This window comes from Sapajus apella, unplaced genomic scaffold, assembly GCF_009761245.1.
Source record: "Sapajus apella isolate SASKATOON/1434 unplaced genomic scaffold, GSC_monkey_1.0 scaffold1, whole genome shotgun sequence".
Taxonomy (NCBI): Eukaryota; Metazoa; Chordata; class Mammalia; order Primates; family Cebidae; genus Sapajus; species Sapajus apella.
The window spans coordinates 4,327,567-4,340,139 of NW_022436941.1; the positions used below are offsets into that span (position 1 = coordinate 4,327,567).

The following is a 12,573-nucleotide window of genomic DNA, read 5'->3' on the forward strand; positions in this document are numbered from 1 at the left end:
TGTGTGTGTGTGTGTGTGTGTGTGTGTGTGTGTGTGTGTGTGTGTGTATCTCTCCTACTTTACAGTTACTACTCTGAGAAAACTGGTCATGAATTTGAGAGTCTGAATAACATAAATCCTTCAGGAAATTTCATTGCATTGAATGCATTAAATGCAACTGTCCTATACTAAACTCCTGGTTATATTCAGACCTCAACCATTTCACTTAAGAAAGAATAAGTTGCTTTTCACAAACAATGCAATGCCCTGAGTTCATGGCTTAGCCCTCAACCACAGGACGAAAAAAAAAAAACACCAGGCTGGGCAACATAGAGAGACTTCATCTCTACAAAAAAGGAAAATATTAGCCAGGTGTGGTGGCGCATGCCTGTGATCCCAGCTACTCAGGGGGTTGAGGTGAGAGGATCACTTGAGCCATGGACGTTAAGGCTGTGGTAAGCCCTGACTGCACTGCTGCACCCCAGCCTGGGTGACAGAACAGCGAGATCCTGCCTCAAAAGAAATCAAAACAAAACGAAACACAGAACATGGGTAACAAGACAACGGGTAATGCTTTAAACTTGTTTAATTTACTCACCTTCACTACCAACAATTTAAATCCAAATTGATTTAAAATACAAGTTGATGTTAGTCTCACCTCCCCTCTTTTCAACTGCATTGTTGCCAGGATGGAGCCTGGCAACATTTAAGCAACAAAAAAAGGGGGCAAACAAGAAGCTGAGATGCAAAGATCAGGGAAAAGCCATACAAAGAATAACACTCATCCTACTTTTTTTTTTCTTGTATTTGGGCTCTGGGGTACATGTGCACGTTCTGCATCCTGCAGGATTGTTGCATAGGTACATACATGCTGTGGTGGTTTGCTGTCTCCATCCCCCGCCCCGCCCCCCACCCGTTGCCTACATCAGGCATTTTTCCCGGTGTTATCCCTCCCGCTTCTCCCCGCCGCTCCCCCCGCCCCCACGTCCCCTCACTCCCTTCCTCTCCTAGTCCTGTGAGTGTTGTTCCCTTCCCTGTGCCCAAGGGTTGTCATTGTTCATCACCTGCCTATGAGTGAAAACACGCGGTGTCTGATTTTCTGTTCTTGTGTCAGTTTGCTGAGAATGATGGTTTCTAGGTTGATCCATGTCTCTACAAAGGACATGAACTCATCATTTTTTATGGCTGCATAGTATTCCTTGGTGTATATGTGCCACATTGTTTTTTTTTTTGGTCCAGTCTATCATTGATAGGCATTTTGGTTGGTTCCAGGTCATTGCTATCATAAACAGTGCCACAATGAACATACGTGTGTATGTGTCTTTATGATAGAATGATTTATAATCTTTTGGGTATATACCCAGTAATGGGATTGCTGGACAAATGGAATTTCTATTTCTAGATTCTTGAGGAATCGCCACACTGTCTTCCACAATGATTGAACTAATTTACACTACCATCAACAGTGTAAAAGTGTTCCTTTTTCTCCACATCCTCTCCAGCATCTGTTGTCTCTAGAGTTTTTAATGATCACCATTCTAACTGGTGTGAGATGGTATCTCAATGTGGTTTTGATTTGCATTTATCTAATGACTGGTGATGATGAGCATTTTTTCATGTTTGTTGGCCTTTTCAAAAGTGTCTGTTCATATCCTTCACCCACTTTTGAATGGGTTTGTTTGTTTTCCTATAAATCTGCTATAGTTCTTTGTAGATTCTGGATATTAGCCCTTTGTCTGATGGGTAGATTGTGAAAATTTTTTCCCATTCTGTTGGTTGTCAGTCTACTGTAATGATTGTTTCTTTTGCTGTACAGAAGCTCTTAAGTTTAATTAGGTCCCATTTCTCTATTTTGGCTTTTGTTGCCAATGCTTTTAGTGTTTTAGTTATGAAGTCCTTGCCTGTGCCTATGTCCTGAATGGTTTTGCCTAGGTTTTCTTCTAGGGTTTTCATGGGTTTAGTTCTTATGTTTAAATCTTTAACCCATCTGGAGTTAATTTTTGTATAAGGTGTAAGGAGGGGGTCCAGTTTCAGCTTCCTGCATATGGCTAGCCAGTTTTCCTGACACCATTTATTAAACAGGGAATCCTTTCCCCATTGCTTGTTTTTGCCGGGTGTGTCAGAGATCAGATGGTTGTAGATGTGTGGCGTTGCTTCCAAGGCCTCTGTTCTGTTCCAATGATCTATATCTCTGTTTTGGTACCAGTAACATGCTGTTTTGATTACTGTAGCCTTGTATAGTTTGAAGTCAGGTAGCATGATGCCTCCAGCTTTGTTCTTTTTGCTTAGGATTGTCTTGGCTATGAGGGCTCTCTTTTGGTTGCATATGAAGTTTAAGGTGGTTTTTTCCAGTTCTGTGAAGAAGGTCATTGGTAGCTTGATGGGGATAGCATTGAATCTATAAATTACTTTGGGCAGTATGGCCATTTTCACAATATTGATTCTTCCTAACCGTGAGCATGGAATGTTTTTCCATCTGTTTGTGTCCTCTCTTATTTCCTTGATCAGTGGTTTGTAGTTCCTTGAAGAGATCTTTTACCTCCTTTGTTAGTTGTATTCCTAGGATTTAGTCTCTTTGTGGCAATTGTAAATGGGAGTTCGCTCATCATTTGGCTGTTTGTCTGTTATTGGTGTATAGGAGTGCTTATGACTTCCGCACATTGATTTTGTATCCTGAGACTTTGCCGAAGTTGCTTATCAGCTTAAGGAAGTTTTGGGCTGAGATGATGGGGTCTCTAAATATACGATCATGTCATCTGCAAATAGGGACAATTTGACTCCTTCCTTTCCTAATTGAATGCCCTTTATTTCTTTTTCTTGCCTAACTGATCTGGCTAGAACTTCCAATACTATATTGAATAGGAGTGGTGAGAGAGGGCATGCTCGTCTAGTGTCAATTTTTAAAGGGAATGCTTCTACTTTTTGGCCATTCAGTATAATATTGGCTGTGGGTTTGTCGTAAATAGCTTTTATTAAGTTTTGAGATACGTTCCATCGACCTAGTTTATTGAGAGCTTTTAGCATGAAGGGCTGTTGAATTTTGTCGAAGAAAGCCTTCTCTGCATCTATTGAGATAATCATGTGGTTTTTGTCTTTGGTTCTGTTTACGTGGTAAATTACGTTTATAGATTTGCATATGTTGAACCAGTCTTGCATCCCCGGTATGAAGCCTACTTGATCATGGTGGATAAGCTTTTTGATGTGCTGTTGGATTCGGTTTGCCAGTATTTTATTGAAGATTTTTGCATCAATGTTCATCATGGATATTGGCCTGTAGTTTTCTTTTTCAGTTGTGTCTCTGCCAGATTTTGGTATCAGGATGATGTTGGTCTCTTAGAAAGAGTTAGGCAGGATCCTCTCTTTTTGTATTGTTTAGAATAGTTTCAACAGGAATGGTACCAGCTCCTCTTTGTGTGTCTGGTAGAATTCAGCTGTGAACCTGTCTGGACCTGGACTTTTTTTGGTGGGTAGACTATTAATTGCTGCCTCAACTTCAGACCTTGTTATTGGTCTATTCAGGGTTTCGACTTCTTCTTGGCTTAGTGTTGGGAGTGTGTAAGTGTCCAGGAATTTATCCCTTTCTTCCAGATTTGCTGGTTTATGTGCATAGAGTTGTTTGTAGTAATCTCTGATGGTAGTTTGTATTTCTGAGGAATCGGCTGTGATCTCCCCCTTTATCATTTTTTATTGCATCTATTTGATTCTTCTCTTTTTTATTAGTCTAGCTAGTGGTCCATCTATTTTGTTGATCTTTTCAAAAAACAAGGTCCTGATTTATTGATTTTTTGAAGGATTTTTGGTGTCTCTATCTCCTTCAGTTCTGCTCTGATCTTAGTTATTTCTTGTCTTCTGCTGGTTTTTGAGGTTTTTTTCATCTTGCTCCTCTAGCTTTTTCAATTTTGATAATAGGGTGTCAATTTTAGATCTTTCCTTGTTTCTCATGTGAGCATTTATTGCTATAAATTTCCCTGTAGACACTGCTTTAAATGTGTCCCATAGGATCTGGTACATTGTGTCTTCATTCTCGTTGGTTTCAAAGAACATTTTTATTTCTGCCTTCATTTTATTGTTTATCCATTGGTCATTCAGGAGCAAGTTGTTCAGTTTCCATGTGATTGTGCGGTATTTAGTGCTTTTCTTAATCCTGAGTTCTAATTTGATTGTGCTGTGGTCTGAGAGACTGTTCGTTGTGATTTCCATTATTTTGCATTTGCTGAGGAATGATTTACTTCCAATTATGTGGTCAGTTTTGGAGTAAGTGCAATGTGGTGCTGAGAAGAATGTGTATTCTGTGGATTTGGGGTGGAATGTCCTGCAAATGTCTATTAGGTCTGCTTGGTCCAAATGTGCATTTGAGTCCTGGATATCCTTGTTGACTTTCCGTCTCATTCCAATATTGTCAGTGGAGTGTTATAGCTCTGTCCAATATTGTCAGTGGAGTGTTAAAGTCTCCCACTGTTGTTGTGTGGGAGTCTAAGTCTTTTTGTAGGTCTTTAAGAACTTGTTTTATGTATCTGGGTGGTCCTGCATTGGGTGCATAAGTATTTAGGATAGTTAGCTCTTTTTGTTGCATTGATCCTTTTACCATTATGTAATGCCCTTCTTTGTCTCTTTTGATCTTTGTTGGTTTAAAGTCCGCTTTATCAGAGACTAGGATTGCTACCCCTGCCTTTTTTTTTTTCCCCTCCATTTGCTTGGTAGATCTTCTTCCATCCGTTTATTTGAGTCTATGTGAGTCTTTGCATGTGAGATGGGTTTCCTGAATACAGCACACGGATGGGTCTTGACTTTTTATCCAGTTTGCCAGTCTGTGTCTTTTGATTTGGGTGTTTAGGCCATTTACATTTAATGATAATATTGTTATGTTTGAATTTGATTCTGTCATTTTGTTACTGGCCGGTTGTTTTCCCCATTAATTGACATGGCTCCTTGATTCTGTCGTTATTCTTTACCATTTGGTATGTTTTTGCAGTGGCTGGTACTGGTTGTTCCTTTCCCTGTTTAGTACTTCCTTCAGTAGCTCCTGTAAGGCAGGTCTTGTAGCAATGAAATCTCTCAGCAATTGCTTGTCCGTAAAGGACTTTTTTTCTCCTTCACTTATGAAGCTTAGTTTGGCTGGATATGAAATTCTGGGTTGAAAGTTCTTTTCTTTAAGGGTGTTGAAGATTGGCCCCCACTCCCTTCTAGCTTGCAGGGTTTCTGCTGAGAGATCTGCTCTGAGTGTGATGGTCTTTCCTTTGTGGGTGACTCAACCTTTCTTTCAGGCTGCCCTTAGGATTTTTTCCTTCATTTCAACCCTGGTGAATCTGACAACTATGTGCCTTGGGTTGCTCTTCTTGAGGAATATCTTTGTGGTTCTGTTTTTCCTGGATTTGAATGTTGGCCTGCCTTGTTAGGTTGGGAAAGTTCTCTTGGATAAGATCTTGAAGAGTGTTTTCCAACTTGGATTCATTCTCCTCATCACATTCAGGTACGCCGGTCAAGCATAGATTAGGTCTTTTCACATAATCCCATAGTTCCTGGAGGCTTTGTTCTTTTCACCCCTTTTTCTCTCATCTTGGCTTCTCATTTTATTTCATTGATTTGATCTTCTACTTCTGATATCATTTCTTCTGCTTGATCAATTCGGCTGTTGAAACTTGTGTATGCCTCACAAAGTTCTCGCGCTGTGTTTTTCAACTCCATCAAGTCATTTATGTTCTTCTCTAAGCTGGTTATTCTATAGTTAGCATTTCATCTAACCTTTTTCTTAGTTTATTTGCATTGGATTAGAACATGGTCTTTTAAGTCACAGAAGTTTGTTATTACCCACCTTCTGATGCCTGCTTCTGTCAATTCGTCAGATTCATTTTCTGTCTTTTTTTGTTCCCTTGATGGTGTGGTGTTGTGATCCCTGGGAGGAGAAGAAGTGTTCTGTTCTTTGGTGGTTTCATCCTTATTGCACTGGTTTTTTTCCCATCTTCGTGGATTTATCTTCCTTTAATCTTTGAAGTTGGTGATGTCAGGAGGAGTTTCTGAGGGTACTTTTTTTTAATTGAGGTTGGAGCTGTATCTTTTTTGGCCTGTGGAGGGCTTTGCTGGGCTCTCTCAGGTTCAGTCAGGTTGTTGAGTAGGTGGTCCTTCCCTGGAGTTTGTTTGCAGATGAGATTGGCCCCGCCTTCCCAATGGTGTCTCTCCCAGAGTGGGATGGTCTGTCCCACTGGCACTGGTCCGAATTCCCACCCAGGTCTCTGCAACAACTTGCCAAGCCTGGCAGTAGCCACTGCTCAGATTTGTATTGACTACCCACAGCGCCTCACTGTCTGGCAGGGCCCCCCATGGACCATGGGTTGCAGGAGGGATGAGGCAAGCACAGGATCCAAAATGGGGCTCCCAGGGGATTAAGTCTCCAGATCCTCCAAGACAGCTGCACATTTCACCCTGGCTTGATTTGCCCCCCTGGGTGGCTGTCACCCTGCGGCTCCTTCCCTAGGCCCAATTCCAGTGCCCTATCAGTCCCACAGAAAAGAACCTGGCACCTCTTTTGGAACCGTGAAGTCCTCCAGCCCTCTGTGTCTCATTCACTGTGAGCTGCATTCTGGCACTGGCTTCTCTTGGACATCTTGGCGCCCCCTCTCACTCTTCCTATTAATCAAAAGTTGACCAAATATATAACAATGTCTAACTCCTGGCTTAACAGCTTTCTCAGTGCCCTGGCATTTCATCTGTCTGCACCCAGAGATGTGAACTCATTTAAAAATGCCATTCTCAAAGTGTGGTCCCAGGACCAGGATCACCATCACATGGAAATCTGTTAGAAACACAAATGCTCAGGCCCCATCTCAGACCTACTGAATCAGAACTTGGGGAGTGGAGCCCACCAATCCTCCAGATGACTCTAATGCTTAAGAAAGTTTCAAAACCACTAATTTGAAGTTTGAAGACCAACAGGTGTTCACCTTTCCCATAGAAATGGAGGCCCCTCGTTCCTTCATTTACCTTGGAGCTGACTCAAGATCCCACCTCCCAGAGTAAGATGGGATCTGTGCCTAAGTATGCAAGTACAGAGGTTGCTTAGTGAGCCTCACAAATATGCTAGCAGAGAAAAATAGGGAGATGTGGCCAAGTTGTTCTCTGTAATTTTTTAAAGGAACAGGGTGGATGTAGGAGTAAGCCATATTTAGATTCAATTCCAACATTTTATGAGCACCTGCTATGTGCATGCCTATGCTAAATGAAATTATATCTTGTTTAGATTTCCAGTAACAAAGGAATTAATATGTATTAAGTATACAGGGGCTTAGTATTAATCAAAATGGAGTCCAACCTGAAAATAAACAGAAAGACTTTATAATTCTCCAACTGATATTCATTCACACATCTGGACAGTATGCTTGGTATGCCAAGGTGCTTCTACATGAATGCTCCTTTTGCTTCTTTTTGGCTAACTGCTCTCAAAGTTTATTGTATGTCACAATTAGAATACTAGGTTGCTTACACAAAACCACGTGTCTCAACTTTTAAACCAACATAAGAAAATTTGAGTTAATTCTACACTACCCAAGGCAAAGTTTGTTTTATTCAAAGGTTTCAACTCTCAGGTGTTAAAAATCTAAGGTCTATAGGTTCTGTATGATGTAAATCTATCATACTCATTTATTTGGGGCTTTGATTCTCCCTTAAATAACTCTGTCCTGCCATTTCCACTATAAAAACCATTCTTCCTGATTTAGACCATATAAATTTAGGGGGTGAGGGTAGGGAGTTGAGTAGTTCGGCAATTCCCCACTATCTGTTAACCCTCCACCATTTGCCCTAAACTAGATGCAGCACGTGCTTCAGCATGAGTGCTGTCTTCCTTCCATACTGTGCCCATGGGCAGACACTGTTAATCACTAAAGGCACTCTTACCCAGAGCCTGAGTATTACTCTCAAGACCTCAGAATCCCTCTCAATCGCATTTCAGGCAGCTACTCAGAATCACTGGAAATATATATGACTAATAAGAGATATTTGTTTCACTGGCCAATCAACATGCCCCTTCCTTGTTTCCCTTCCTGCTCCAATTACATCTTTAAAGCCCTCCTTTGATTATTTTCAGAACAAAAACATTAAGCTTCAGTTAATCTGAGCTGCAGTCTTTGCAAATCTATGATACTTTGAGGCTCCCAATCATGGTAGATTGTGCAACAGTTTTAACAATTTGAATAGAGTTGTAACCCAGCATGTAATACAAAACTGCTCTGAAAATCAAAGAACCAAGTAAATAAAAGTACTAAAGAGATAAAACACCTGTGAAATAGTATTCTATGCATATAATTGGGAAGTGTGCAGCGTGAATAGCCCAGGGAGGCTGCTGTAGAATACCAGGCTGATAAGCATGAAAACACGGCTTGCGTAAATAATTCTGACTTTGCTTTTGGTACTCACTGATGATTCTTTATTCTGCTAAGGGGGCACCACACTGTTCCTTTAGCAGCATCTCCATGATTCTAATTCCCTATAGAAAGAAGAGAAAAAAATTAAAATGCCCTATTTCACAGACAAGTACTTTTACATTTATCACAACCTTTTCCCTTCAAAGAATCCAGGTCATGGCCATATATTCATTTCAAAAAGGTAGGCTCATAGCCATACCTGACATTTTAATACTATTTTACTCAGCAATTTCACATACATTATCTCTGCATGTGCTCCAAACTACTCAGGGACGTAGGCAGAACAGAACTTAGGATCTCCATTTTAAACATAAGAAAATAGCCCAAGAATAGTTAAATAACCTTCTTGAAAGTGGCCCTGCCAGAGCTAGAATGATAATGGCAATAGTTAATATCTGTTGAACATTTACAGATGTGCTAGATTCACTGTTGGGGTTTTACACACATTACCTGGGGGTAGTGAGTGCTGTGGTGTACCACTGAGATCCCTCCCAGGACTAAAGCACTCCCCTTTCCACCCAGACTGTATGTAGGTTGCTTCTGGCACACAGCCACCCTCAGCCAAAGGGAGCTGCCTTACCTGAAGTCATGTCCCTCCAGGGGCAGCCCACATCGAGTGACTGATAAGTACAGGGGTATAAAGACCTGGCCTCCTTCCCTTAATTTGGGACAACTCTGAGGAGCATCCAACACTCAAAGCTCTCCAAGGGATCAGCTAAGACCTTTGTGGCAGGTGCATCACAGTTCAAAAATCCCTCTCTATACCCCATGACAAGAGTTGTACCTGCGTGTACTCTCCAACACCCCCTGCAGGCAAATCTCAAACTGTATCTGTGTCCTAAGAGCTGACTTTGGACACCTTAATGCACATAAAACCTCCAAATGAGTACTATCTTTATCCCCATTTTACTGACGAGGAAACATAAACTCAGAGAGGTTTAAATAATTTGCCCAAAGTTACACAACTATTAAGTAATAAAGCCAGGAAAAGAGCACAGGCACCCTCTTCCTTTTCAAAGGCACCCATGAACCTTCTTGCAATGTTCATTCTGCTACTGTTCACACCCACCTGTCCACCTAGCATCTTTTCTAGGAAAATTCCACCTTAGAGGAAAGAAAAAAGAAATTCCTTTCCTCCTTAAAGCACAAGTTCTACAGAAGAGAGGATAAACCATCAAATGGGAAGACAGGGTTACGATGTAATTATAAACTGGGGTCTCCAGGACATCAAAGTTGGATCCAAGGGAAAGGAAGCTGCTATTTTCAGATACCGAAGCCTGAGAATTGTTGCAGATAATAATATCAAGGGGAACTTAAAATACAGGTCCCCAGGCCCCTCCCAGGAAGATTCTGATTTAATGGGACTCAAGCAGGCACCAGAACTCTATGCCCTTAACAGGCACCCATATGATCCTCTTATGATCAGGCAGGGCTGGGAATGCCAAGTAGACTTGCAGAAGAAAGGCAGGGACTTCTGACTTGGGGTCTGAGCCCAGGGATGAGGATGGAGGGTAATCAAAGGCATCGCTAGAGAAGACGATAAAATATATTTAACATCAAAGTAGATGAAACTAAAGTTAGTATTTCCTTCAGATTCTGCCTGGCCATCACCACAAATACTACCATTATCTTGGAAGGAAGAAGTATTACTGGATCTTGAGAGAATGCTGAGTAGTAAGGAGTGTTTGCTAAACCAAAGCAGCAAATCATAGGGCCAGGAGCACCATTGACAGAGGTAGGAGACCTGAGTTCTTATCACAGCTCCACCAATCATTCTGCTGGGTACCTTAGGCTGATCACTTTTACCAAGGAGTAACATAGACCACAGAGGTCAAGGCACTGAGAGGCAGATGGGATTAGTGCTTTCTATACCCAGCTTCACACTGACATTACTAGGGGAAGTCACAAAAGGAAACAGACTCCCAAGAGTCTACCCAAGAGTGTGTTTGACTCAGTCACAAATTTCAAAGCTCAGGCCCGAGTCTGTACATGTATAACATACCTCATGTTGATAAGGAAAGGTGGCAGGAAAATACTGGGTGGAAAAGGGCAGTCCCTGGTGAGGGCCACATCCTCAAGCCTGGATCTGTGGCCCAAAGTGAAAACATGCATTCCTGTTTTCCCACATGAATGCTGCCTTTTCCAAAACCACCTGGCCCACCCTACTCCCCATCCTGTATCCATAAAAACCCCAGGCCCCACCAGTAGAGTAGCAGAGTGGCAGAGGAGAGAAGAGAAGAAGCATCTGGACATTGGAGAGAAGCAGCTTGACTTCAGAGGGATGGCTTGATGGCAGGATCTCAGAGAAGAATTCAGCCAGAGACAACCAAACTCCAGGAGAAGACCACCTTTCCACTCCATCCCCTTCCCAACTCCCCATCCCACTGAGATCCACTTTCACTGCTCAATAAAATCTCCACATTCACCATCCTTCAATTCTTTCACACAACCTGATTCTTCCTGGATGCCAGACAAGGACCTGGGTGCACGTACAAGCGGCTACCACATTGACCCTTCCATTGAGCTGTTTAACACTTAAGCCATCCATGAATGACAAAACTAAAATAGCACACTGTAACATGCACCCTCTGGGGTTCTGAGAGTCACAGGCAACCTCTAGATGCTGCTGCAGACCCGCACAGAGTTCTGCTCCTGCTGGTTGCCCAGAAGCACTCATCCTGGCCCTTGCACCTGCTCACCTGTATGCTCCCCCTCATACAGGAGTTGAGAGCTGTGAGCTGAGTAAGTGAGCCAATCCCTTCATAAGTCTTACAAAGGAGTCAGGGAACTATCGCGTTTCAATGTGATTCTGAAACAAGCAATTCATTTACAAGAATTTATAAATAGCAGCTTTACATCATCTCTGAGATCTCTTCCAATTCTGACAGTCTGGGAATTGATGAAATCGGTTCTCCTTAATCATTTCTGAAGATATAGTATATACTGCACTCTTAAAAGCCACCTGCCATTTAAAGAATTAGGGGAAAGGGCGTTGGGGACAAGGGATGAAGCAACCAGTGAAATGAAATTTAACTAAATTCTTAACAGAAAACCTGAATTGTGCCCCTTTTTGTTCTTATTCCCTTAACAACAGATCCAGTTAACAAATAGGTACTATGCACCTACTATGTGCATTGGAGATTGAATGGTGAATGAACAAGATAAAGTACCTGCCTGCATGGAGTTTACAGTCTAATGGATTCCAGAAAATGTTCATTCCCTCGTTTCACTTCTTTATTCTAACAAATCTCTGGACAGAAATTAAATGTCTTTTCTCTATTTTCAGGAAGAATAAAAATTATCACATTAATTCTCTTTCAAGCTTCTTTGTTGCAGAGTAGATGCATAAATCCAGACAGCATGGCTTTAAAATAAGAAAAGCACACTCCTTCCCTAGGAAGTAAGAACCTGCAAACTTTCCCATCCATCTAAATTAAGACCTCCACCACTTATTGAACTGAACACTAATTGACGTAAGTGAAGACAGAGGTTTTCCTTGAGAATTGAAAGATGTTATTTGTTAAATCAATTATGTTCACAGGGTGACAGTTGATTTTTCTTTCCCTTTTTCCCCCTCTCATACCACTTTACTCTTTTTAGGCAGAACATTAGAAATGGAACGTGGAGAATGGGGGCAGGGAGAGAGTGGCCTGTAAAGTGAACAGAAAAAAACACCTAACAGGGAAGCTAAGCCATGATTTAGTATCTCTCTTTGGTGAAGAAGGACCAAATCAAAACCTAATCGATAGAGTCCTTTCAAATAAAGTTTCAACGCTTAAATCTCAACTCCCAGGAGATCAGACTTAAAGGGGCTAAATTTACACCACTTATCACACAATGATGCCTGAAATGCAGAACAAACATTAAGTGGATCTACCTTTATAGATAAGGCTTAAAAGCTTTTTAGACTGACAAACCGTAAACCAGCTTGATTTTATTATTTCTTTCCCCACTGAGATTTTTTTCTTCTCTATTACAAGGCTATCTTTCTCTATTTGCCAATGTACAGATAAGTGAGCTACCTTGCAGGCTCATTTCCCTAATACCAGAGCTGTGCTGGCCAAATGTATCCCCACAAAGGAGTCTCGGAGTCTTTCAGATTCATAACACTTCGCAAATTCTCCACTCTAAGAGTCTGTGAGAAATAGCTGATTACTATAAAAACACAAAACTTGTC

General features: G+C 41.5%; 1 protein-coding gene across 11 annotated transcripts in view; it reads right to left on the bottom strand.

Moving 5' to 3' along the window:
- Positions 1–12,573, bottom strand: part of PRELID2 (PRELI domain containing 2) — a 299,465-nt gene that overhangs the window by 211,790 nt on the left and 75,102 nt on the right. For 6 of the 11 annotated variants that reach the window (XR_004258376.1, XM_032243857.1, XM_032243759.1 and 3 more), the window contains one exon: positions 8,389–8,458. Coding sequence is in view for 10 of the 11 variants with exons in the window: in XM_032243857.1 (XP_032099748.1) it covers positions 8,399–8,458 (60 nt within the window). In the remaining variant the exon portion in view is untranslated. Of the gene's footprint in view, positions 1–6,012; positions 8,459–12,573 lie in introns of those variants that run through there. The other 5 variants (XM_032244016.1, XM_032243675.1, XM_032244195.1 and 2 more) reach the window with 1 other exon arrangement.